This window comes from Carcharodon carcharias, chromosome 9 (assembly GCF_017639515.1).
Source record: "Carcharodon carcharias isolate sCarCar2 chromosome 9, sCarCar2.pri, whole genome shotgun sequence".
In the NCBI taxonomy this organism is placed as follows: domain Eukaryota; kingdom Metazoa; phylum Chordata; class Chondrichthyes; order Lamniformes; family Lamnidae; genus Carcharodon; species Carcharodon carcharias.
Window position 1 is genome coordinate 105,185,712 of NC_054475.1, and position 25,888 is coordinate 105,211,599.

The 25,888-nt window shown below is 42.1% G+C and overlaps 1 protein-coding gene across 10 annotated transcripts in view; it reads left to right on the top strand.

Annotated features, from left to right (window-relative positions):
- The first annotated feature begins 4,298 nt into the window (after positions 1-4,298).
- znf711 (zinc finger protein 711) overlaps positions 4,299-25,888 on the top strand; it is a 57,705-nt gene continuing 36,115 nt past the window's right edge. For 3 of the 10 annotated variants that reach the window (XM_041195197.1, XM_041195202.1, XM_041195201.1), the window contains exons 1-3: positions 5,399-5,457; positions 21,633-21,733; positions 22,388-22,945. In XM_041195197.1, coding sequence (XP_041051131.1) covers positions 21,655-21,733; positions 22,388-22,945 — 637 coding nt within the window. In that variant the 5' untranslated portion in view covers positions 5,399-5,457; positions 21,633-21,654. Of the gene's footprint in view, positions 4,787-5,021; positions 5,074-5,398; positions 5,458-5,677; positions 5,777-21,632; positions 21,734-22,387; positions 22,946-25,888 lie in introns of those variants that run through there. The other 7 variants (XM_041195205.1, XM_041195206.1, XM_041195199.1 and 4 more) reach the window with 6 other exon arrangements.

The following is a 25,888-nucleotide window of genomic DNA, read 5'->3' on the forward strand; positions in this document are numbered from 1 at the left end:
CATTACAGTTTGCTGTTTGGTTTGTGAAATTACTAGTCTTATACATGTGACCTTGAAGATGTTTCTCATTTATCAGTATGTAGAGCATAGTATTCTGTGCAATAGTCAAGGTATGGGTTTTTAGTTTGCTTGGGTTTTATTCACATTTTTCTTTCTTTGCTTCTCTTAGCCTTGTTATCCTGAAAGCAGCCAAATTTGCTAAGACACAGTGTCATGGATGGTGATTTCCATCTGCTTCTTTCACCTAGAGGCCAATCTTAATCAGTGACCAGAGAAAACGAATGGCTAAGATATTGTACAGGCCACAGACAGCTGACTTGAGCAACATATACTTGCACAAATTTATTTCAGTACTGGTACAATTGTAATCAGTTAGTGCTGCAGGAATGTCCAATATCTTAATGTTGACTTGCAGCACACACCAGGTAAATATTCCATGTAACATTCCAGTAAGTAAACAATATCTCTTCAGCTGTTATCATGTGGCACAATAGATTAATAATTACATTCAAATTGTGATTCAATTGATGAGATTCAGTGTGCATTGTCTGTTGCCAAATCTTTGCTAATAACCTTCTGTTCTACAAACAGACAGTGTGTTTTAGACATTTGAGATTTAAATAACATGCAAATTACTTGCAACAAATGTACATGAGAGCATAAGAAAAAGGAGCAGGACCTCTCAAGCCTGCTGAGCCATTCAAAAAAATGATGGCTGATCTTCTACCTCAACTTCACTTTCATGGCCTATCCCCATATCCCTCAATTTCTCTAGTGTCCAAAAATCTACTGACTTCAGTCTTGAATATATACAATGACTGAGAATGAGTCCTAACTGTCTGACACCTTATCCTGAAACTAAGGCCCTAGTTTCAGACTCTCCAGTCAGGGGAAACAGCCTCCCAGCATTTTCCCTGTCAAGCTCTGAAAGAAGGTTATACATTTCAATGAGAATATTTGTCAATTGTCTAAACTGCAAAGAATACATGCTAACTGTAGTATAAGGGTCTGACCCATATAGGGTTGACTTGGGATTGAGTACAGTACTGTTCACACAGTGATGTAAGAGAACACATGACCCACACCTAAGGGTCAGTCTAGTGTTGGGCAGAGCCGTATGCACGAGCAAGCATGGAGACAGCACCTAGTTTGAACCCTTTACTGTATATAAATATAAATATATATATATATAATATTATATATAACATAGTTCTTGTAGTGAATAAGTACCAATGGTTAACCTACTTTACAACAATGAAGATCTCATTAAGATCTACCAAACTACAACACTAAACGTTGCTGTATTAAGCTGACACTCAGCATTACAAGTAATATATCTGTTTGGTGAGTTTCAGAGGACAAATTTTGCTTGTATTGGAATTGAAAATTGTTAGCAATAACTAATCAGATAAGTTGGAGTATGAGAATGGAAATTCTCCAATTGCCAGTTCTGGAACCACATTTTTATGATTCAGAACTTGCCAACTTTTATCTATTATGCTCAGATAAAATGTGAATCATTGTCTTTAATTTTTGGAGTAAGAAGATTTCATAAATAGTTGCATAGTTGTAGTTTCAAGATCATGTATTGAACATAAGCACTGAAACCAAAGTCCCCAGTACCCAATTTAGCTGCAGCCCAAATGCAGAGATGGGCTTCCATTTTGTCTGCTTATCAGTATGACATTAAGTATAGATGATAGGTAGATCATTTTAAGGTACAGCCCAAAAGGGAAGATGTATTTTTCTTTTCACACATAGATGAGTTGCCAGTCACAGCAGATGTCATTGTTAGAATAACTCATAAGGAACCTGTTTTGTCAAGGGTATATGACTATATTACAAATGGGTGGCCAACATGGATAATGGATTTAGAAATCAGGCCATTTTTTTATGTATAAGAATGAGTTGTCAGTTGATAAAGGCTGTGTTATGTAGGAAACCAGAGTTGTAATTCTTGAGAGGTACACATCACAGTTGCTATGTGATTCACATGATCAAGACTTAGGGCTGGATTTTACCGTTGGCAAGCGGGGGCAGGGCCCACTCGCCTACAGGTAAAATGACGTGCGATGACGTCGGGCAGAACTCCCGACATCACCGCATCCAATTTAAATTTTCAGGATCAGCTGCACGCCGGCCGACCTGTCAATGGCCAATTGAGGCCATTGACAGAGCAATTAAAGTAATTAGTGGACTTGCCCATCCAACCTTAAGGTTGGTGGGCAGGCCAGGAGCCCTGGCGGGAACTAGAAAAAACATGAAACCTCATCCATGGGCGGGATGAGGTTTCATGTAGGGTTTTTAAAATTTTAATAAAGCTTTTTTGGAAATTATGAACATATCCCAACTCAAGTGACATTGTCATATGGGGGGACATGTTAGGGAAATTTTATTTTTCTATTTTGAGCTTTTTCACATTTAGAGCCGATCTCCCCGAGGCTGCACTTAGCCTCAGGGAGATGAGTGCGCTCTTTCGTGCGCATGCACGAAAGAGCGCACTGTTGATTTTAGGAATCCACCCACCCCCCCGCTCATTGGGGGAAGAAGCATTGCGCGTCTGTGCGGACGTCACGCTGGGTGAGCCTTAATTGGCCCGCCCACATAAAATGGCGCCGCGCCTCCGATTGGGGTCGCTAATTGGAAGTGTGCCCGCCCATCAACTTCCTCCCCAACGGGGGGGGAATTTCAGCCCTTAGGGGTGAGGTTGACAAAGAGTCTAGCAAGAAGTTACGTTTGGGGCCAGGGTTAGAACAAGGACATAGGAGACACAGTGAAACAGTGTAGAGCATGTCAAGCAATAGAAAGGAAGTTGCCATCGGTATATTTGCAACCATGGAAATGGCCAGTGAGAGTGTGGCAGGGGCTGTACATAGATTTTGCAGAATTTGAAGGGCAACAGCTACTCATTGTGATAGATAGCCAATCGAAGTGAGTTTAGGGGTTTCCGATGAATCAAACAACTAGCAAAACTCGATATTTTGCATAGTTTGTTTGCTCATTATGCGTTTCCAGAGGAAATTGTGTGCAACAACAGGCCTCAATTTTGTTCAGAAGAGTTTGTAACATTCATGAGAATGAATGGGACAAAACACACTAGAGTTCCACCGTATCATCCTGCTCCAAATGAGGCAGCAGAGTGTACAGTACAAATTGTTAAATTTGCTCATGTTAAACAAATGCTAGATACCAATTGGGAGAAATGTCAGTTGTCAATGAATCACAAAGTGGAGAATATTTTATTTATTGTAACACACCTCACACTACTACCAGCAGAAAGCCAGCTGAATTGTTTCTCAAAATGCAGTCTAGAATGAGGTTTTCATTGCTAAAGCCAAATTTAGGACTGTCAGCTGGAGAGCAACAATCCAGGCAGAAAGAGAGTCATCATAGGGGTAAAGTGAGAGAAAAAAATCTGAAGCTAAACTAGAAGGTTAAGCTGAAAGATCATCATAAATGGTTGAAGTGGCCACCAGGAAGAGTCATGAAAATATGTGATCCTTGCACATATTTGGTCAAGATGTTTGGTAGTGGAAAGCTTAGGTTTGTACATATGGATCATGTTTTACCTTCAGATATTCAAAAGGGGAGTTGGGAAGAATCAAATGAGCCTGATGAATTGGATAGTTGGGATACAAGTAGCGTACCAATAGTTACTCCAACACAAATTGTTCCTGAAACCAGTTCAGATCCAAGTCAGGGTCAGGCATGCCTGATGAAATAGAAAATTCAACTGAAAGTGGGCAACATCAGTATTTGTTGGAGAGAACTTCTCCTCAGACTCAAACCAACATGGGTCAAGATCCTTCTCTAATTTTGAAAGTTTGGGTCAAGAAAGCCGGCATCTTAACAATAGGAAGCCAGTGGTTAAGTTGAATTTGTAAATAAATGAAAAAGAAATATATGTAGGTTGTGTGCAATTTGACCATTGTGTAACCTTTTCACTAAGGATGGAGTGTAATAGCACCCTCATGTGGCCATTTTTGTACGTACGTTATATAAACTTAAACCGGAATAAACCAGTTCAGTTGGGTACTTGAATTCCATGCCAGACTCTTTTTGTTCTGTAAGGATATTACACCTGTTTAGCCATAACCCCCCTCCCCCATCTTCCGAAAACAGTTGTACCACAAATGAAATTCTGTGAATAAAGCTTTTTAAAATCCTTATCAACAACAACATAATTAAAAGTGCTCATACCAAGCTAAATCTTAAACAAAAATATTTAGTCAGTTCCTTTCTCCTATTTATGGTTGCATATAAACTTAAAGGAAACAAGTTTTAAGATGAGCTGACAGTTTCTTTTTTAGTACTATAGTTCATTTTATCCACTTCTTCAGTGGAGTCTCAAATCTGTAGTTTTAGTGAGGGCAGCGTTGAAGTAAAGGTTGAAGTGGTATTTTGTGGGTTTCATCAGTTAAAAGTTGTTTATTTCCAATATACAATCTTTGTCTCAGGTAGTGGCGTTGCAATTTACGTTTTGATGAAAAGCAAGCGGATTCTGGCCTAGGTTCGGCCAGGTCAATATTGTGAAAATGTTAAGGCGGCGTGACAAAGTTTACGACTCCCGTATCTTCCTCACCTTGTTCGTGGGGATGAGCCTATTTAAACTTGACCAGATCTGTTGTGAAAGCGAAACAAATCACGTTAAAAAGAAAACAGAAAACTTGTGCAAAAATGAAAAAAAAAATTGGTCAATGGGGAGATACTTCTGACGGGCCTGTGGTGTTCAACCCCGGGGGTGTATTGGAATAAGCAGTTTGGGCTCTCTCTTCAATTGGAGTTGGTAACGCTGTTCTTTCCCCTCTGCATGTTGTGTTATTTTGTTGCAGTGGGAGTGGGGGGTATTTGGCCGCCTCGGCTCCGTCTTTCCCCGGCCCCCCGCTCCGCCTGCCCTCCGGGTCCGGCCGCCTCGCTTCGCCTCCCCTCTGACGTAAGCCCGAGAAGCCGGTGCGCGCTCAGCCCGCAGCCGCCGCCGCCGCCCGCCCGCCGGCTCGAAGCCTAATTGGCGGGGCCGGAGCCAGCCGAGCGGAGGGAAGGAAGAAGGCAGCGGGGCGGCGGCTGCAAGCGCAGGCAAGCGGCGGGCCTCCCGAGTCAACGCGGGGGGGGGGGGGGTGGGGGGGGCAGGCCTCCCGCCTCGGCCACACACATCCACACCCAGGGTGGGGGAAGAGGGGCGGGCGGAAAAGCGAGGGACGTGCCGGCTGGAGCTGCTTGAAGGGCAAGGCTGAGTTAGGCCCTGGGGGTAAAGGCCGCAGTTTAGGCCGCGGCCTTGCTTCCCCATCCCCCCCCTCCCCCCTCAAACATAGAGGCCCGAAATCTCAACGGACCGAGGGTAGCAATCGACGAGAGAGTCGGAGAAATCCTCCTGGCCTCGGCGCCCCCCCCCCCCCGCCCCCCCCCCCCCCCCGGACTGTGGAGAAGGCGGAGGGCAGAGAGAGAGAGAGAGAGGCTGCGGTGAGTTTTTGATGGTTGTGCGCGGCCTGGGTTTAATGGTTTAAAAAGTGAAATGTAAACGGTGACAAGTAGCGGCGAGAGGGGGAGGGAGAGAGAGAGCCTCAGGCCCGGCGGGCTTGTGTTGAGAGAATCTCCCAGGGACGGCGAGGCTGGGCGCTGGGGACGGGCAGCCTAACATGGCGGAGAGACAAGATGTCGGCGACTGGGCGGGCGACTGGTGTCAGGGCTGTGGGGGAGCGGCCATCATCCACCTTCCTTCCCCCATCTCTAAACTTCCAGCGCTTCTCTTTCCACAAGGGCCATGGCAGTGATGCAGATGGTAAATTATGTGTGTGCGCGCGTCTGCACATTTTTTTCAGGCAGTTTGCAGCACTTTCAGTTCTTGCAACAACCCCCCTCCCCCCCCCCCCTCTCTCTCTGCCCCTCTTTCTCTCACCCTCTCTAACAGTGACCTGCAGAAATGACCAACTCAGCTGTCCCTATGGAGCGAAATATCACTGACTCTGCCCATTGTAATCCGTACGATGTTACTGTGCCCTGCTTTGGCTGGAAGAACTGCCCACACTTAAATGAATTTTGTCTCATTCCTTTATGGTGGTTTACGTGCCGTCTTTGGATCAAAATGTGATACATTACAGTAGAATATTTCCCACTGTGAAATCGCTGAACATTATATCGGCTGATAATACAAGCGGTTTTATCTTAAATTTGTCCCGGCCCCTTTTTTATCTCCACCCACTTTGTATGTCAGGGTGACAAAAGCTGACGTTTTGCCCACTTCTAACGTGATCTCGTGTGGCTTCCTGTACTTGTGATATGTTTTTTTTTCAGAAGGAAAAATGTTTTCAAGGAAAAGCTGTTACCCCTTCATATATACTATAATGCAAATTTTTAATAAGGCCCTACCTATTGCGAATAATGTTATTGTGAATGAGCACTTAAGAATGACATTTTGTAGAATTTGTTACATCCTGCCAGCAGTATGAAAAATAATCTCATGGATATTCAAGGATCCAAATGCTTGTCCAATTGATGTGATCAGAGCTCTTTTGTTTTAATGCAGTTCCTATGGGGTTCCTGTTTGGTTTACTGAAAATGCAGGACATCTTAGTAGTTTATACTTGAAGTAACTTGCTTGGCTGGGAGCTCCTATAGAAATGCTATAATGAATGTATATCCCTTCTTGCAAGATCATTGGACTTCATCCTCTTCCTCTTATCATCTTTCTGATAGCCCTTTACAGAGTAAGGGTGTAAAGTGAGCCAACAACAGTCAGTGTGCTTTGACCTAGGGTTACTTATAAATAGTCCAGACAACTACTAAATCACATCTGCACCATGCTTTTGAGATGCTGGATATCATGAATGTGGCATTTTAAGGGAGTTATGATATCAAGTATATATGTAGTCAAACTGAGAAATTGCAACTAAAGATAGAAGGCAGAGATGTGCAGTGCAGCATCTTGTGAATTGTCGATCATTCCAAGGACCAAAGCTACTTGTTACAAACATGCAAGCACATAAGCCTTCTGCATATTCCATTTATGATAGTATTTTATATTCTTATATTTTTACCCTGAAAATCTGTTGCAGAAGATTTGCTTTCTTGACTGAACACTAATTGCCTTGAATTACATAAGTGCTGGATTGTTGATACATTGAGTTAGACAAAGGTAATGCAGTACTATGTCAGAAAGATCTGTCATTGACTACAAAAATAAAAATACCTGGAAAAACTCAGCAGGTCTGACAGCATCTGCAGAGAGGAATACAGTTAACGTTTCGAGTCTGTATGACTCTTCAACAGAACTGAGGAAAAATAGAAGAGAGGTGAAATATAAGCTGGTTTAAGGGGGGGGTGGAACAGGTAGAGCTGGATAGAGGGCCAGTGATAGGTGGAGATTGCCAAAAGATGTCATAGACAAAAGGACAAAGAGGTGTTGACGGTGGTGATATTAGCTAAGAAATGTGCTAATAGATGACATTAAGGGTAGAAAGCAGGATGAGCAAGGTACAGATAGCCCTAGTGGGGGTGGGGTGGGGGAAAGGGATCAAAATAGGCTACAAGGTAGAGATAAAACAATGGAGGGAAATACATTTTAAAATAATGGAAATAGGTGGGAAAAGAAAAATCTATATAAATTATATAATCATTATATGTCATTGACGAGGTGTTTATGGATAAAGCTCAATGGGAGGAAAAATTGCTGCTCTTCATTCCAACAAATCAGTGCTCTCAGTTTTGCCACCATTGAATGTGAAGCATATTTCCTGTTTGTATAGTTTAGGTTATAGTATAGTAAGGTTATTATATTTTGCTTCTGTACAAATTTAAATTTCTTAAAGCTGGCACTACACACAATGCTGATGTATACAAAATAAGGTTGAATTATGGTATCCAACCATTTGTACCATGCATAAAATCAATTGCACAATATAATAATAGGGTTTGTTTGAAGTGCCACATTAAAATTTTGAATTTTCTGTGACTTATGGTGCCAGCCTTTCTTTCCTCCTTTGTATTTCCTTACACTGGATCTGAAAGGCTCATTGGAGATTTGTTGATGACAGCAGTTTGCTGACATTGCTTCACCTTTATCGCCCTCAGAGAGCAGATTTATCTTTTTTCTTGTTTTTAACTGTTGACTTTCAAAGTGAAAATTGTCAGCGGCCAGTTTGGTGGGGGGAGGTTGCAGGTTTTAAGATTTTCAAATTAACGTTTTTTTCTTGGTGTACACAACAACACTTTACACTAAAACGTTTAGATCAACAAGTTTAAAAACTATAGCTTTTCTTATACATGAAAACTTTCAGATAAATTAATCATAATGGAGCAGTCCTTTAAATCACTCTGTACACCAGAATTGGATGTATTGATTTGTATGTTTAGATGTAATAGCTTTTTTTGTGATTTAAAATAAGTTATATCGAAAAAATGAACTTGCATTTTTATCTACGCATGATATCAAAACCCCCTTAAAATGCTGCAGTTAAGTTTTCCAGTAGTTTCCGTCCAGAGCACTTGCAGCTGTGAATTAGTAGTTAGTTGGACTAGTCTTTCATGGTGTCAGAATGTCACAAAGCAATTTACAGCTACTGTAGTACCATTGAAGTGTAGTCGCTGTTGTAGGAAGTGTGGCTGCCAGTTTGTTCATAGCAAGCTCCCACAAGCAGAAATAGGATAATGACCAAATAATCTGTTTGTGATTTTGGTTGAGGGATAGATATTAGCTCCTTTTTCAAAGTAGTACCATGAATCTTTTACATCCAACTGAGAGGGAAGATTAATGTCTAATCCAAAATGTTGTACCTCTATTACCCTGGAGTGTCGGCCTAGATTTTGTCAAGTCTCTGAAGTTGGGCTGACCCAGAACCTCTGTCTCAGAGGCAAGAGCAAGACCTAGAGATGCCTTCCAACAAACCTCAATCTTAATCATTTCATTTAATTCATAAATACTAGGCAAGTTATTAATGGATATATTTCTTCCATTTACTTACAGGAGGCAAAAAACATGTTTGCATATAAAATGGGATTCTAATTTTTCATGCTAATCACAAGAAAACCATATCATTAACATGATGAATAAAAAGTTCAGTTTAAGTCCTTCTATTATTTTAACATTTTGTGCAATGAGCAATAGAGACAGGCTGCCTGCATCTCTCTGCACTTGTTCTCTCCCTCTCTCTGGGTCTTGCATCCTGGTAGAAATTCCAATTAGCTAACCTCTACACACCCATCTTGGAATTAAATAGACAGTTTAGAGTACAACTGTTTACAGAACTTGACATTGCAACCCCTCCCTGTGACTTCATGATCAACAGTCTATCCACTATCAGCAGAGCTACAGGGTCATTCTTTGCAAGTTTGTGTATCTTGCACCTTCTTTCCAATAAAACAACCTGGGCCACTCTTTAACCTTTATTTTTTTATTCATTCATGGGATGTGGGCTTTGCTGGCTGAGCCAGCATTTATTGCCCATCCTTGGTTGCCCTTGAGGAGGTGGTGGTGAGCTGCCTTCTAGAACTGCTGCAGTCCACGTGGTGTAGGTATATCCACAGTGCTGTTTCAGGATTTTGACCCAACAACAGTGAAGGAATGGCGATATTTTTCCAAGTCAGGATGTTGGGTGACTTGGAGGGGAACTTCCAAGTGGTGGTGTTCCCATCTATCTGCTGCCCTTGTCCTTCTAGGTGGTAGTGCTTGTGGGTTTGGAAGGTGATGTTGCAGGAACATTGGTGAATTCCTGCAGTGCACCTTGTAGATAGTCCACACTGCTGCCACTGTGCATCGGTGGTGGAGGGAGTGAATGGTTGGATGTGGTGCCAGTCAAGTGGACTGCTTTGTCCTGGACAATGTCAAGCTTCTTGAATGTTGTGGAAGCTACACTTATCCAGGCAAGTGAGAGACTCCTGACTTGTACCTTGTAGATGGTGGACACGCTTGAGGGTGTCAGGAGGTGAGTTACTCATCGCACGATTCCCAGCCTCTGACCTGCTCTTGTAGCCACAGTATTTATATGGCTAATCCAGTTCAGTTTCTGGTCAACGGTAACCCCCAGGATGTTGATGGTGGGGGAGTCAGTGATGGTAATGCCATTGAACATCAAGGGGTGATGGTTGGATTCTTTCTTGTTGGTGATGGTCATTGCCTGACACTTGTGTGGTGCGAATGTTATTTGCCACTTGTCAGCCCAAGCTTGGATATCGTCCAGGTCTTGTTGCTTTTGGAAATGGGCTGCTTCAGTATCTGGGGCGTCACAATCATCAGCGAATATCCCCACTTCTAACCTTATGATGGAAGGAAGGTCATTGATGAAGCAGCTGAAGATGGCTGGACCTAGGACACTACCCTAAGGAACTCCTGCAGTGATGTCCTGGAGCAGAGATGACTCACCTCCAACAACCATCTTCCTTTGTGTTAGGTATGATTCCAACCAGTGGAGAATTTTCCCCTCATTCCCTTTGGCTCCAGTTTTGCCAGGGCTCTTTGATGCCACATTCGTTCAAATGCAGCCTTGATGTCAAGGGCAGCCACTCTCACCTCACCTCGGAAGTTCAGCTCTTTTGTCCATGTTTGAACCAAGGCTGTAATGAGGTCAGGAGCTGAGTGGCCCTAGCGGAACCCAAACTGGGCGTCACTAAGCAAGTGTTGCTAGATAGCACTGTTGATGACGTCTTCCATTACTTTACTGATGATGGAGAGTAGACTGATGGGGCAGTAATTGACCTGGTTAGATTTGTCCTGCCTTTTGTATACAGGACATACCTGGGCAATTTTCCACATTGCCGGATTGATACCAGTGTGTAGCTGCACTGGAACTGTTTGGCTAGGGGCGCAGCAAGTTCTGGAGCACATGTCTTCAGTACTATTGCCAGTATATTGTCAGGGCCCATATCCTTTGTGATATCCAGTGCCTTCAGCTGCTTCTTCATATTACGTGGAGTGAATCGAATTGCCTGAAGACTGGCATCCGTGATGCTGGGGACCTCTGGAGGAGGCTGAGATGGATCATCCACTCAGCACTATGGCTGAAGATTGTAGCAAATGCTTCAGCCTTATCTTTTGCATTGATGTGCTTAGCTCCTCCATCATTGAGGATGGGAATATTTGTGGAGCCTCCTCCTCCAGTGAGTTGTTTAATTGTCCACCACCATTCACAACTGGATGAGGCAAGACTGCAGAGCTTTGATTCTGATCCTTTGGTTGTGGGATCGCTTATCTCTGTCTACCACTTGCTGCTTATGCTGTTTGGCATGCAAGTAGTCCTGTGTTATTGTTTCACCAGGTTGATATCTCATTTTTAGGTATGCCTGGTGCTGCTCCTGGCATGCCCTCCTGCACTGTTCATTGAACCAGGGTTGATCCCTTGGCTTGATAGTAATGGTAGACTGGGGAATATGCCAGGCCATGCGGTTACAGATTGTGTTCGAGTTACTGTTCTGCTGCTGCTGATGGCCCACAGCACCTCATGGATGCCCAGTCATGAGTTGCTAGATCTGTTTGAAATCAACAGATTTCAAGTGGCAGTGCCATACAACACGATGGAGGACATCCTCAGTGCGAAGGCAGGACTTTGTTTCCACAACGACTGTGCGGTGGTCACTCCTACTCGTGGTCACCCCTACCAATACTGTCATGGACAGATGCATCTGCGGCAGGCAGGTTGGTGAGGATGTGGTCAAGTATGTTTTTCCCTCTTGTTGGTTCCCTCCGTACGTGCTGTCAATGGTGCTACTGAGCCACTCTTGGTGATGGACATTGAAGTCCCCCACCCAGAGTACATTCTGCACCCTTGCCACCCTCGGTGCTCCCTCCAAGTGATGCTCAACACGGAGGAGCACTAATTCATCAGCTGAGGGATGGTAGTACATGGAAATCAGCAGGAGGTTTCCTTGCCCATGTTTGATCTAATGCCATGAGACTTCATATTCAATGTTGAGGACCCCCAGGACAACTCCCTCCCAACTGTATACCACTGTGCCACCACCTCTGCTGTCTTGCTGGTGGGACAGGACATACCCAGGGATGGTGAAGTTGGTGTCTGAGGCATTATCTGTATGTTGTGATTCCGTGAGGATGACTATGTCAGGCTGTTGTTTGACTGGTCTGTGAGACAACAGCTCTCCCAACTTTGGCACTAGCCCCCAGATGTTTGTAAGGAGGACTTTAAAGGGTCAACAGGGCTGAGATTGCCGTTGTTGTTTCCGCTGCTAGGTCGATGTCGATGTTGGCTTTGTAGTGGTTTGATACAACTGAGTGGCTTTGCTAGGCCATTTCAGAATCAACCATGTTGCTGTGGGCCTGGAGTTACATGTAGGCCAGACCAGGTTAAGCCGACTGATTTTCTTCCCTAAAGGATATGAATGAACCAGATGGGTATTTACAACAATCAACAATGGCTTCCTGGTCATCATTAGACTGTTCATTTAATTCCAGGTTTTTATTGAATTCAAGTTCCATCATCTCATGGCAGGATTCAAACCTGGGAGCACTACCCTGGGTCTCTGGATTACTAGTCCAGTGACAATCCCACTACCCCATCGCATGTTGTCAGCAGAATTCAGAAAAAGTCACATGACCCCCTTTAGTACTTTTTTATTACCTGAAGTTGCAGACAAAGTCCTGAAATATAACAATTTTTAAAAACCTCATATTTGTAACTCAGTTTTTTCTTTCTTCTTGCTGCTTGCAGAGCTTTGCTGTGCACAAAATTATTTCTATCTTGCCAATGTAACAGAATTACTTCCAGGTGAAGTAACTATTATCTAAAGCACTTTGAGATGTTGCAAGAAATGTGATGAGGTGCACAAAACTGACATAGCTGACTAACCCTCTGCTAGATTTGAGGACCTAGAATATTAGCTTTGGTAATTTTTAATAATTCAACACTCCTAAGAGAATGGCACTCGTGATAATATAGCACACTGTCAATATTTCTTTGAAATGCATGGATGTGCATCCAGCCATGATTGATGGGATATTTCATCATATTTTTCCTATGTAAGAATTGCCTGTAATTCAGTGTGAACTGGTCTCTTGTGATGCTACATGTGGGTAGCAGTCCAATATATTAGAATTGTTACATCGCAGAAGGAGGCTGTTTGGCCCATCATGTCTGCATCAACACTCTTACTCACCAAGTTCCATTGCCTGCCTTTTCCCCATAACCCTACATATTTTCCTTTTCTGATAACAGTCTATCTTCCTTTTGAATGCTTCAATTGAATCCGCCCCCACCACACTCTTAAGCACTACCTTCCAGACCCTCACCACCTGCTGCATGAGAAAGATTTTCCTCCTATCACTTTTTTTTGCTCCTTTCACTAATTACTTTAAGTCCGTGCCCTCTTGTTCTCAATGCTTTCATGGTTTTAACAGTTTCTCCCTATCTACTTTGTCCAGATCCCACATGATTTTGAATACCTCTATCAGATCTCCTCTCAGCCTTCTTTTCTCCAATGAAAACAGTCTTAACAGTATTTGGAGTATGTTTTTTTAATGTTTACAGAGATCCTGTTTTAGCCAAAATGGAAAAGTGGAATGTTTGTTTCATATCATGGCAGATTTACTGAAGCAGTACATAACATGACTGATGCCAGGTTAAAATATTAAAAACTTACTGATGTCGAAAGATATGGGTCTCATGGGCATATTTTTAACATTGTTCATGTACCACTTTACAAAACCTTTAAAATGCAAATAACATTGTTCTTTCCCCACTAAAACCACCTCTTCTCAGTTATTCATTTTTAGGTTGCTGTGTCATCCACTGATGTATTTGACATATTTTTGTTTAAGACCCAAGTCCTCTGTTCTTCTTCCTCCTCCTCCCCAAGATCTTCCTCTCTTTTAGTTATTAATTATTAAATGCTTTTGTCTCTTCCTATCTACAATTTGTAGTCTTTATGAAGCTGTTGGTCTACAACTGTACACAGTCATCTTGACAAGGTAGTTGTTCACTCTGGTTTGAGTCTGACTTATTCCAGCCACAAAGTATTTGATTAATTCAGTAGTTAGTATCAAAGTATCTCATTGATATTCCTTTACTGGCTCTGGCACAGTCCTTCCACAACAAAAGAAATATCCCAAATGTCTGTTCGCTCAGAATTTTTTGCAAGGGCTTAATCTAGAAATCCATATGTTTCTTTTGCATTACTCAAGTGTCAGTTATTTATGCATTTTCTGCTTGGTTATCATGTCATCAGGTATGTTCCGTATAATCTGTTTCTACCACGAACATGGTGAAAAGTGCAACTCCCTAGATACCTAATGTGTACATTCTCACCATTTATTAACAAAAGCTTTAAGTCTCCTGGCAATTGAAGGATCCTGGTTGTCATATGATGATTATTGTAGAAAATTCGCCATCTTAGTTTCACAAGGTGACAGTGATAAGTACTCAGATTATGCATCTTTTAACTAGCATACGTTTTGGCATATGCCATTGTGTGTAGGCCCTAGTGAAATTTTCAATTTTAGAAGTTCCCAGGTAATAGAGCAAACCTGTGTAGGGAAACCTCCTTGTAGTTACTTCATTAATTGACAAATTTTGAGCTTTATTACTCTTGTGCATTTTTTGTGTTGTATGATGAATGTTATTTTTTATCTGAAAGGAATTAAGAAATTACTTGAGTGATTTGGTTTTTGTTTTGTTAGTTGCTGGTTCCAGATTGGTGGGCTTTTGGCGCTTCTTAATTGCTGATTGATTGAATTTTCCTCAATGGCCAATAAATGGAAATAGGCTTTGGTTGCTTTACAGTAGAATATTCAGCTCATCAGCATGATCTTTGAGAGGTGCAATACTATGAATATATGCCACATGCAAGATTCTTAATTAATGTAGGTAGATGCTTTCAGATAGCTTGTGAGAGAAATGAGGGTAAACTTCTACTGGCACTCCAGTTAAAACAAAATTAAAACATCAAGTAAATACACATGCTGACCTTGGGGATGATAATGGTAATATTCCTCTCTAATAGGTGATTTTCTGAGGTTGAAATAAGGAGACATTTATTATGGGGTGAAAATCTATCGCTGATACAGAGTACCCCATAGCTTTCAAAGTGTTCATTTATCTGTTATTTTAATATAATTTACTGAGAGCTTTGCCAGCTGAGCTCTGTCAGGCTCAGTAGGTGAAATTGTAATGTCCGTTCTCTGTTTAGTAAAATTTATTTGGGTTTATTAAAATCATGTAAGGCTGATCATCATGCATTCGGTGACAGTTTCAAAATTGCTTATTTTAACCAGTCATTTAATTGGCCAACTTTACTGTTTTTGTCCTTTCCCAATTATTATTGGCCAGTATGTACCCTTAAGTTAAAGAAAGTAGATTTCAGAGGCTTTTACAAAAAGAGTTGGAAGACACAGCAACTTATATAGAACCTTTAATGTAATATGTGCCAAGACATTTCACAGGAGCATTATAAAACAAAGTACACATGAGATATTAGCTCAAGTGACCAAAAGCTTGGTCAAAGAGATACGTTTAAAAAGTGTATTAAAAGAGGCAGACTAGGTAGGGTGACCTATATGAGGAAATTTCAGAGCGTGGGGTCTAGGCAACTGAAGGTACAGGCATCAATGGTGGAGCAATTATGAATGGGAATGCACGAGAGGCGAGAATAAAAAGTATCACAAATATCTCAGATGGTTGTAGGATTGGAGGAAATTACACTGATAGGGACAGGCAAGACCATGGAGGGAATGAAAGCAGAAACAAATTCAAATTTAAAACACATGCTAAGATGCAATAAATGAAATAGATGGCATTGACTGTTCAAATAATAAAATAAGATTATCGAATAATGTAAACAATAACTTGCATTTACAAAGCCTTTTTTTAAAATGGAAAGCCATCCTGAGACCTCAAAAGTTAGAGCCATTGTCTTGTGTATGGAGAGAAAAAGGACAGATATTACTAATATTGTGAAGTGTCATTCATGATCCTTAAATAAGCATAACAGCAAACAATTGAAAGCATAGAGAACAGCTCTAATCTTCAACACTTTCTTTCTGAGTCCTCCCTTGAAAGATGGCAGTATTGATCTCAAAAACGGAAGAATGTTTGAGATGCATGTTGGGCAGATGGAGAAGAGTGTTTGAATTTGACGCTGAAAGGTCACAATTGGAGATGGAACACCAGTAGCTTGGGCAGCTTCCAGTTTGTAGATAGCCCTGAATGCTGATCAGGCTCACTCACCCTAATGTTGGATGTTGCTGAGCAGAGACCAGATGCCTCACTGAAATAAAACAAAGGAAGAATTTTTGTTGGGCAGCTGTCGTGAACCACATTGTAAAGTCAAAGCAGCTTATACATCACATGTAGTTGGTAAACTATTGAAATATAGACACAGAAAATTTATGGCACCGAAGGAGGCCATTCGATCAGTTGTGTCTGTGCTGACTGAAAAAGAGCAATCCTGCCTAATCTCACTTTCCAGCTCTTGGTCTGTAGCCTTGTAGTTATGGCACTCTAAGTATATATATCCAAGTATTTTTTCATTACGATGAGGATATCTGCTTTTTCCATCCTTTCAGGCAGTGAGTTCAAGACCCCAACCCTTTGGGTGAAAACATTTCTCCTGGATTCTCTTCTAATCCTTCTACCAATTACTTTAAATCTATGCCCCCTGGTTATTGATCTCTGCTCAGGAAAATAGGCTCCCCATAATATATGCATCAATTAAATCTTCCTTCAGCTGCCTTTGTTCCAAAGAAAACAACTGCAGCCTATCCAATTTTTCCATGTAGCTAAAATTCTCTGAATTGTAACATCTCATTAAACGTCTTCTGCACCCTCTCTAGTGTGATCATATCTGTCCTGTAATGCGGTAACCAGAACTATAAGCTGTATTCTATCTGTGGCTTACCTAGTGTTTTATACAAATCTAGCTTGACCTCCCTGCTTTTTATATTCTGTGCCTCAGCTAACAAAGGAAAGTATACAATCCATAAGAAGCCCTGGTCAGACCACTCCTCAGTACTGTGAGCAGTTCCTGGCACCACACCTTAAATAGGATATATTGGCCTTGGAGGGAGTGTAACATAGATTTATCAGAATGATACCTGGATTTCAAGGGTTAAATTGAGGAGAGATTATACAACTGGGATTGTATTCCCTTGAATTCAGAAGGTTTTTGGAGTGGTTTGATCGAAGTTTTTAAGATGTTAAGGGAAACAGGGTGGATTGGGAGAAACTATTTCTGCTCCTTGGGGAGTCTAGGACTTGGGGCAAAGTCTAAAAGTTAAGAGCCAGACTTTTCAGGAGACACATAGAACCATAGAAAAGTTATGACACAGAAAGAGGCCATTCAGCCCATTATGTCTGCACCAGCCAAAAAAGAAAAAAAACTAGCTGCCCATTCTAATCCCACCATCCAATATCCGGTCCATATCCTTGCAGGTTACAGCACTTTAGGTGCAAATCCAGGTACCTTTTTAAATGAGTTGAGGGTTTCTGTTTCCTCCACCCAGCTAGACAGCAAATTCTAAACATCCACCACCCTCTTGGCAAAATCGTTTTTCCTCATGTCCCCTCTAATCCTTCTACCAATCACCTTAAATCTGGTCCCCTGGTAATTGACCTCTCTGCTAGGGGAAACAGGGTCCCTGTCAATCTAGGCCCCTCAAAATCTCTACACCTCAATCAGGTCACCTCTCAGCCTCGTCAATTCCAAGAAAAACTACCCCAACCTATCCAATCTTTCCTCATAACTGCAGTTTTCAAGCCCTGGCAACATTCTTGTAAATCTCCACTGCACTCTTTCCAGAGCAATTATGTCCTTTCTGTAATATGATGACCAAAACTGTACACAAAATTCCAGCTGTGGCCTAACCAGCAGCTTATACAGTTCCATCGTTACATCCCTGCTTTTGTGTTCTATACCTCGTCCAATAATGGAAAGCATTCCATACGCTTTCTTTACCACCATATCTACCTGTTCTGCCATCTTCGGGGATCTATGGGCATGCACACCAAGGTCTCTCACCTCCTCTACTCCGTCCAATATCCTCCCATTTATTGTGTATTCCATAGCTTTGTTTGCGCTCCCAAATGCATTACCTCACATTTCTCTGGATTGAATTGCATCTGCCACTTTTCTGCCCACTTAACCAAACCATTGATATCATTCTGGAGACAACAGCTATCCTTTTCGCTATCAACTACACAGCCAATTTTTTTGACATCTACAAATTTCCCAATCATGCCACCAACATTGAAGTCCAAATCATTAATGTATACAACAAATAGCAAGGTTCCCAGCACTGCGTCCTGTGGAACGCCACTGGAAACTGTTTTCCATTCGTAAAAAATCCATTGACCATTATCCTTTGTTCCCTGTTGCTGAACCAATTTTAGATCCAGCTCACCACGTTCCCTTGTATCCCATGGGCTTTTACTTTTCTGACCACTCTGCCATGTGGGACCTTGTCAAATGCCTTACTAAAATACATGTAGACGACATCCACTGCACTACCCTCATCAGTCTTCCCTTGTTACTTCTTCAAAAAATTCAATTAAATTAGTAAGATACATCATTCCCCTAACACAACCATGCTGTCTATTACTGATTAATCCATTCCTTTCTAAGTGACAGTTTCTCTTGTCTCTCAGAATTGATTCTAATAATTTCCTCACTACTGAAGTCAGACTGGCCAGCCTACAGTAATTTGGTCTATCCCTTGCACCTCTTTTAAATAATGGTACAACATTAGCAGACTCCAATCCTCTTATACCTCACCTGCATCCTATGAGGATTGGAAAATGATCCTCAGAGCATCTGCTATTTCCTCCCTGGCTTCCTTTAACAGCCTGGGATACATCCATCTGGCAATGGTGATTTATCCACCTTCAAGTATGTAAATCCCTCCAGTGCATAGTGAGAGTACTGCTATTTTCAATATGCTTATTGTATCTAATATTTCACACTCTTCTTTAGTAAAGGCACAGACAAAGTAGTAATTGACAACCCTGCCCACATTTTCCGCATCAGTGCACAAGTTACCATGTACATCTCTGATAGCCCTACCCTTTCCTTAGTTATTCTCTTGCCCTTAGTGTACTGGTAAAACATCTTTGGGTTTTCTTTGATTTTACCTGCCAATATTTTTTTTCTTCTACCATGCCATCTGACTTTGTAACTGGTTTGCTCTCCTCAAGTGCTCTCCCTTTTATTTTAGAAACCATCATATTCTCACCACCTGCCCCCTACAAAAACCCACCCATGACCCTCTGACTTTACAAAAGCGAAATAATGTGATGCTGGAAATTTGAAATAAAAACAAAATGTTGGAAATACACAGGTCGGCAGCATCTGTGGAGAGAGTTAATGTTTCAGGCTGATGATCTTTCTTCAGAACCCTCTGACCTTTCTCTATCTCCAACTTTCCTTTCCAATCTACGTGAACGTATTGCCACCTCCCAAGTCTGTGCCCTTTTTTTCTTATAACTTGATGTTTGAATCTCTCCAATTAGATTTTCATCTCTGCCACAGCACACGTGATATCCTTTGATTGTGGCTGTGGGGCATTAACCCTCTTTGACCTCTCTGCACCCTTTAACACAGCCAAGCACAGTCTTCCTTCCAATATCTTTTCTCTGCTGTCTTGGTTTGTGACATTTCTGTCGTTCAACACATCCTATCTGATTGTAACTAGAGCTGCTCTAACAATAGCTTATCTTTCTATGCCATGCCCGCACACTGCCACCTTTGGAGTCCTCCAAGGATCTGTAGTTAGTGCTTCTCAGCTCTATGCTGCTCCTTTAGTGGCATCATCTGCTGATATGGGATCAGCTCCCTTGTGAAAGGTCCCAGACCTGGAACATTAACACTCAATTCTCTCCACAGATGCTGCCTGATCTGCTGAGTGTTTCCAGCATTTTCTGTTTTAAGTTCTGAATGCTGATGGTGCGCAGCTGTACTTCTCCTGACCAATCCATCACCTCTGTTGTCAGATATCTGATCTTACAGGAACCATAATTTCCTCCAGTTAAACATTCTGAAGACTAAAGCCATTATTTTCTGCCTCCTCCACAACTCTATATTCTTGCCACCTGTTCTGTCTCCTCCCCCAGCCATTGTATCAGACTAAATTAGACTGTTCACATCCTGTGTTCAGTCGAGCTCACCCTCTGATCCCATTATGCTCTGCATCACAAAGACGGAATGTGTTTTCCTTCAAAATATCACCTGCCTATGTCCCTCTGTAACCCATGACTGAAACCCTAATCTATGTCTTTGTCACCTCCAGGCCTGATTATTGCAATGCTTTCATGGGAGGACTCCTAATACCCATCTTCTGTGAACTTGGGCTCACTCAAAACTCTGCATCATGTCCCACACTTGACCTGCTCAGGCACCACCACTGTCCTTGCTGACCAATATTGGCTTCTTGTCCTCCCAGCCTCAGATTTAAGATTCTCATCCCTGTGTCCAAATCCCATTCAGTCTTTGCCCTCTCAGTAACTTCCTCCAGTCCTACATTTCCACTCGTAGCTGCGCACCCCCCCCCCCCCCCCCCCCCCACACACACACACACACACACACACACACACACTTTGGCACATCATTGGCAACCATGACTTCTCCTATAGACACAGCAATCTATAACTTCCTCCCTAAAGCCCTCTGCCTTTCCTCTTAAACCCTCTTTAAAGTCTACCTCTTTGACCACACTTCTGGCCAGCCCTCCTAATTTATCTTCCTTTGTTTTGATGTCCATTTTTGTCTCATTATGCCTCTGAATTGCTGTGGGACATTTTTCAACGTTAAAGGGGAATCATGTGATAAAATCATCTGATGCTTGAAGCTTGCATCAGTCTGATTTTTTAAGCAGTAAATGGGATTTTCAGGCCCTTCCTTCAAATTAGTTGTGGGTTTTTAATCTATTCCTCAACTCCCAGAAGGTTACATAGCACCTTAAGGGTATGAATGCATCAAGCCAATTATATGGGACAGGCAAGGTGGGCCTGCAAGTCTTTTCTTGCCTGACGTTTTCATTGGTTGCTTGCATTTAACATTAAAGTGCATTTAAGCCAAATATATTTTGTCTAGACACCACAAAAACTGAATTTTCGTAAGTAAGGTCAGAACATGAGTTAGTAGATGCTGGAGAAGCTGTGGTTGTTCTCCTTGATAGAAGTGTTCAAAATCATGAATGGCTTTGATAGCAGGAATAAGGAGAAGCTGTTTCTGGTGGCGGAAGGATTGGTCACCAGAAGACATAGATTTGAAGTGATTGTCAAAAGAACCAGTAGTGCCATGAGTAAACATTTTTTTACACAGTGAGTGTACTGTTGGAAGGGTAGTGCAGATTTCATAGAATCCTTCAAAAGAGAATTGGATAGATACTTGAAGGGAAAACATTTACAGGGCTATGGAGAAAGGGGGTGGGATTAATTGGAAAGCCCTACCAAAGAGCCACACATGTTGGGCTGAATGGCTTCCTTCTATAATTTTATGAATTTGTGTTAGGAGCTAGATTGTGCATGAGGTTAATTGGAATCTATGGTTTTCCATTATTTTTTGGTTGAACAATGGGACATTTCAGCTGTAATGCAACATATTTGTTATTTTAAACAATGTGATTCACTTGAATTCACTTGAATGCTTATGAAAACATTTAAAATGCTTACTTAGTTTAAAAGCTAATTATTACATATTTTATTTAGTCACTGATGCAAACTGTGCACCATGGATCAAGGAGGGGGAGGACTTGAGTTACATTCCCAGGAATCAAAAGTGTCTCACGCTATGATCATGCAAGACTTCGGTAAGTAGTTTAATCATTTGTAGTGCAAAGAGTTAAGTTGTTAGCTTTATATAATACAATTCAATAGTTGTTAATAAAAGATCACTGATTTATTTAAGTAAGAGGTTTAAAAGTGAATTCTAAAGTAACATTTGGGACTATTCCACCAGCTTGAGCCTGAGATCATATAGGGTGCTAATCTGACAACTGAGCAGATTCAGTACAAAGGAAAACAATGTAAATAGGATGTTGTGTGACATGACCAGGAATAATATAGACGAATTTTAATTTAATGTCAACTAACTTGGACATATCTGTTATATATTTATATATATATATGTTATATATCCGGGTGAGAGATTCAGTATGGTCATATAATTCCAGGTCAATTGTATGTTCAGTGACTTAAATTATGCTGTTTTATTGAATTTATCAGCTCTTGTATATGGCTTTTCAGTAAGTATATGTGATCACAATTCAACACCTTTGAAAGCTAATAATAATGCCCAAACCTATAGTTCAATCTCTGCTTTGCTATTTTACGTTGTGTGCCTGTGCGTGTGTATGCTCATGTGCACATAAAACACACATGCATTATATCTCACGCAGCTTGGCCCCAGAACAAAGATAATCAGAAAAAAAGGTTTGAATTCTAATCTATTGTTTGTGTTGCAGTGACTGGAATGGCTGGTGCTGCCCACATTGATGGCGATCACATTGTTGTATCTGTGCCTGATGCAGTGCTGGTCTCTGATGTCACTGGGGAAGAAGTTACACTAGAACATGGTCTCACAACTAATATTCATGAAGTTGTGCAGGGCCCTGATATTATAGCTGAAAGTGATATTGTTACTGAAGGAGTGATTGTCTCAGATTCTGTGCTAGAGACTAATGTTACTATTGAAGAAGACTTGAGCACCAGTTCGGTTCCTGACCATGTTCTGGCTTCAGATCTTATAACTGAGACTGTTGGTGTTCCGGATCAAGTACTAGTGTCGGACCTTGTTTCAGTACAGGACGAGGAGCATTTTGAACACGTGGTCCAGGATTCAGTTACAGATGTTCTCTCTCCTGGGATGGTCTCGGAAGAAGTTATGGAAGTAGATGCTGTATCAGAGACTGTGATTCAAAACCATGATTTAGTAGTTCAAAATCACGAGACTGTTTCTGGCCCGCCTATTGAAGCCCGGGTAGATGGAAAAGATGCGTCTGAGGATTTCTTAATGATATCCTGTAAGTGGCAATTAACAATGTGGCTTTTGTGTTTTAGATTACTTATGGGAAGTCGAATTTTGCATTTGTAATTTTATGTCCATCAGCCTACTGTCCCAAAAAAAAATTTGCAGTACCAAATTTCTAATAATGAGCAATGTAGGAATAAGTTACAATATTTATACAAGCAAGGGGTTTAAATGATGAATTAATCCATGAGAGCCATAACCCCGAAAACTAACAATACATTATATTAAGTGGCATCAGTTTTTCTCTTTTGTTTTATAGTTACAGCTTTAGGATCATGAGTTGTCTGTAAGCCAGGTATATTTTATTCTTATCTAATTTTGTTGTCTTAGTATTTTGCTTACAGTGAAATTATTTCAAAAAAAGCTTGAGCTAATTTGTTAGTTTATATAGGAATTTAAGATTATGCTGGGGCTGGCAAAGACCATTATGCTCTATCTGTGTCTTAAATCCTGCAATGCATCTTAATCAAAATTTTCTCCACCGACTTATCCAACTTTCTCTTGAGCTTGTTGGCACACTTGGGTCCAATTGTCTGTCTTGGCAGTCCATTGGCTACATATGCCAACCACTACATTAAGTAATCATATCTAAACTACCTCCTCACCCTTCTTTTGCAAAGTTCAAAGTTAATGCCCTCTTGTAATTTTGTGACTACATTTAACATTGGACTTCTATCTTGTCAGTGACCTTTAGGATCATAAATCCTTAGTTCATCTCTGAGTTCAGTGTCTTCCGTTGTTCCAGCTTCTGCAAGCTATCCTCAAAGTTCAGGTGCTTCATCCCAGGAGGGATTGAATGTTTGTGGATGGGGTGCCAATCAAGCAGGCTGCTTTGTTCTGGATGGTGTTGAGCTTCTTGAGTGTTGTTAGAGCTGCACTCACCCAGTCAAGTGGAAAGTATTCCATCACACCCCTGACTTGTGCCTTGTAGATGGTGGACAGGCTTTGGGGAGTCAGGAGGTGAGTTACTCACTGCAGGATTCCTAGCCTTTGGCCTGTTCTTAGTAGCCACAGTATTTATATGACTAGACCAGTTCAGTTTCTGATCATTGGTAAACCCCGCCCCCCCCCCCCCCCCCCCGCCGGATGTTGATAGTGGGGGATTCAGCAATGGTAATGCCATTGAATGTCAAGGGGCGATAGTTAGATTCTCTCTTGTTGGGGATGGTCATTGCCTGGCACTTGTGTGGTGTGAATGTCACTTGCCACTTGGCAGCCCAAGCCTGAATATTGTCCAGGTCTTGCTGCATTTGGACGTGGACTGCGACAGTATCTGAAGAGTCACAAATGTTGCTGAACATTGTACAATCACCAGCGAACACCCCCACTTCTGACCTTATGATGGAAGAAGGTCATTGATGAAACAGCTGAGATGGTTGGGCCGACTACACCGCCCTGAGGAACTCCTGCAGTGATGTCCTCGAGCTGAGATGACTGACCTCCAACAACCACAACAATTTTTTGTTGTGCTAGGTATGACTCTAACCAGCGGAGAGTTCCCCTCCCGATTCACATTGACTGCAGTTTTGCTAGGGCTCCTTGACACTACACTCAGTCAAATGCTGCCTTGATGTCAAGCGCAGTCACTCTCTCCTCACCTCATGAATTCAGCTCTTTTGTCCATGTTTGAACCAAGACTGTAATGAGGTGAGGAGCTGAGCGATCCTAGTGGAACCCAAACTGAGTGTCAGTGAGCAGGTTATTTCTAAGCACATGCTGCTTGATAGCATTTTTGATGACCCCTTCCATCATTTTACTGATGATTGAGAGTAGACTGATGGGGCAGTAATTGACCGGGTTGGATTTATCCCCTGCTTTTTGTGTACAGGACATACCTGGGCAATTTTCCACATTGCTGGGTAGCTGCCAGTGTTGTAGCTTACTGGAACAACTTGGCTAGGGGCACAGCAAGTTATGGAGCGCAAGTCTTTAGTACTAATGCCAGAATGTTGTCAGGGCCAGTAGCCTTTGCTGTATCCAGTGCCTTCAGCCGTTTCTTCATATCAAGTGGAATGAATTGAATTGGCTGAAGACTGGCACCTGCGATGCAGGGTCCTCTGGAGGAGGCCGAGATGGATCATCCACTCGGCACTTCTGGTTGAAGATGGTTACAAATACTTCAGCGTTATCTGTTGCACTGATGTGCTGGGCTCCCCTATCATTCAGGATGGGGATGTTTGTGGAGCATCCTCCTCCAATGAGTTGTTTAATTGTCCACCACCATTCATGACCAGTTGTGGCAGGACTGCAGAACTTAGATCTGTTCTGTTGGTTGTGGGATTGCTTAGCTCTGTCCATTGCATGCTGCTTACACTGTTTTGCACACAAATAGTCCTGAGTTGTAGCTTTAACAGGTTGACACTTTATTTTTAGGTATGCCTGGTGTTGCTCCTGGCATACCCTCCTGCATTCTTCATTGAAGCAGGGTTGATCTCCTGGCTTGGTGGTAATGGTAGAGGCAGGAGTATGTCGGGCCATGAAGTTAGGATGGTGGATGAGTATAATTCTGTTGCTGAGGGCCCACAGCACCTCATGGATACTCAGTCTTGAGTTGTTAGATCTGTTCGAAATCTATCCTATTTAGCATGATGGTAGTGCCACACAGCACAATAGAGGGTATCCCCAATGTGAAGATGGGACTTCATTTCCACAAGGACTGTGCGGTGGTCACTCCCACCGATGCTATCATAGGCAGATGCATCTGTGGCAGGCTGATTGGTGAGATTGCCACAGATCCAGCCTAGCAGCCATGTCCTTTAAGGCTCAGTCAGCAGTGGTGCTAGCGAGCCACTCTAGGCGATAGGCATTAGTCCCCCACCCAGAGTACATTTTGTGCCCTTGCCACTCAGTGCTTCCTCCTCCAAGTGGTTTTCAACATGGAGAGGTACTGACTCATCAGGTGGGGTGAGGGCTGTGGTGCATGGTAATCAGCAGG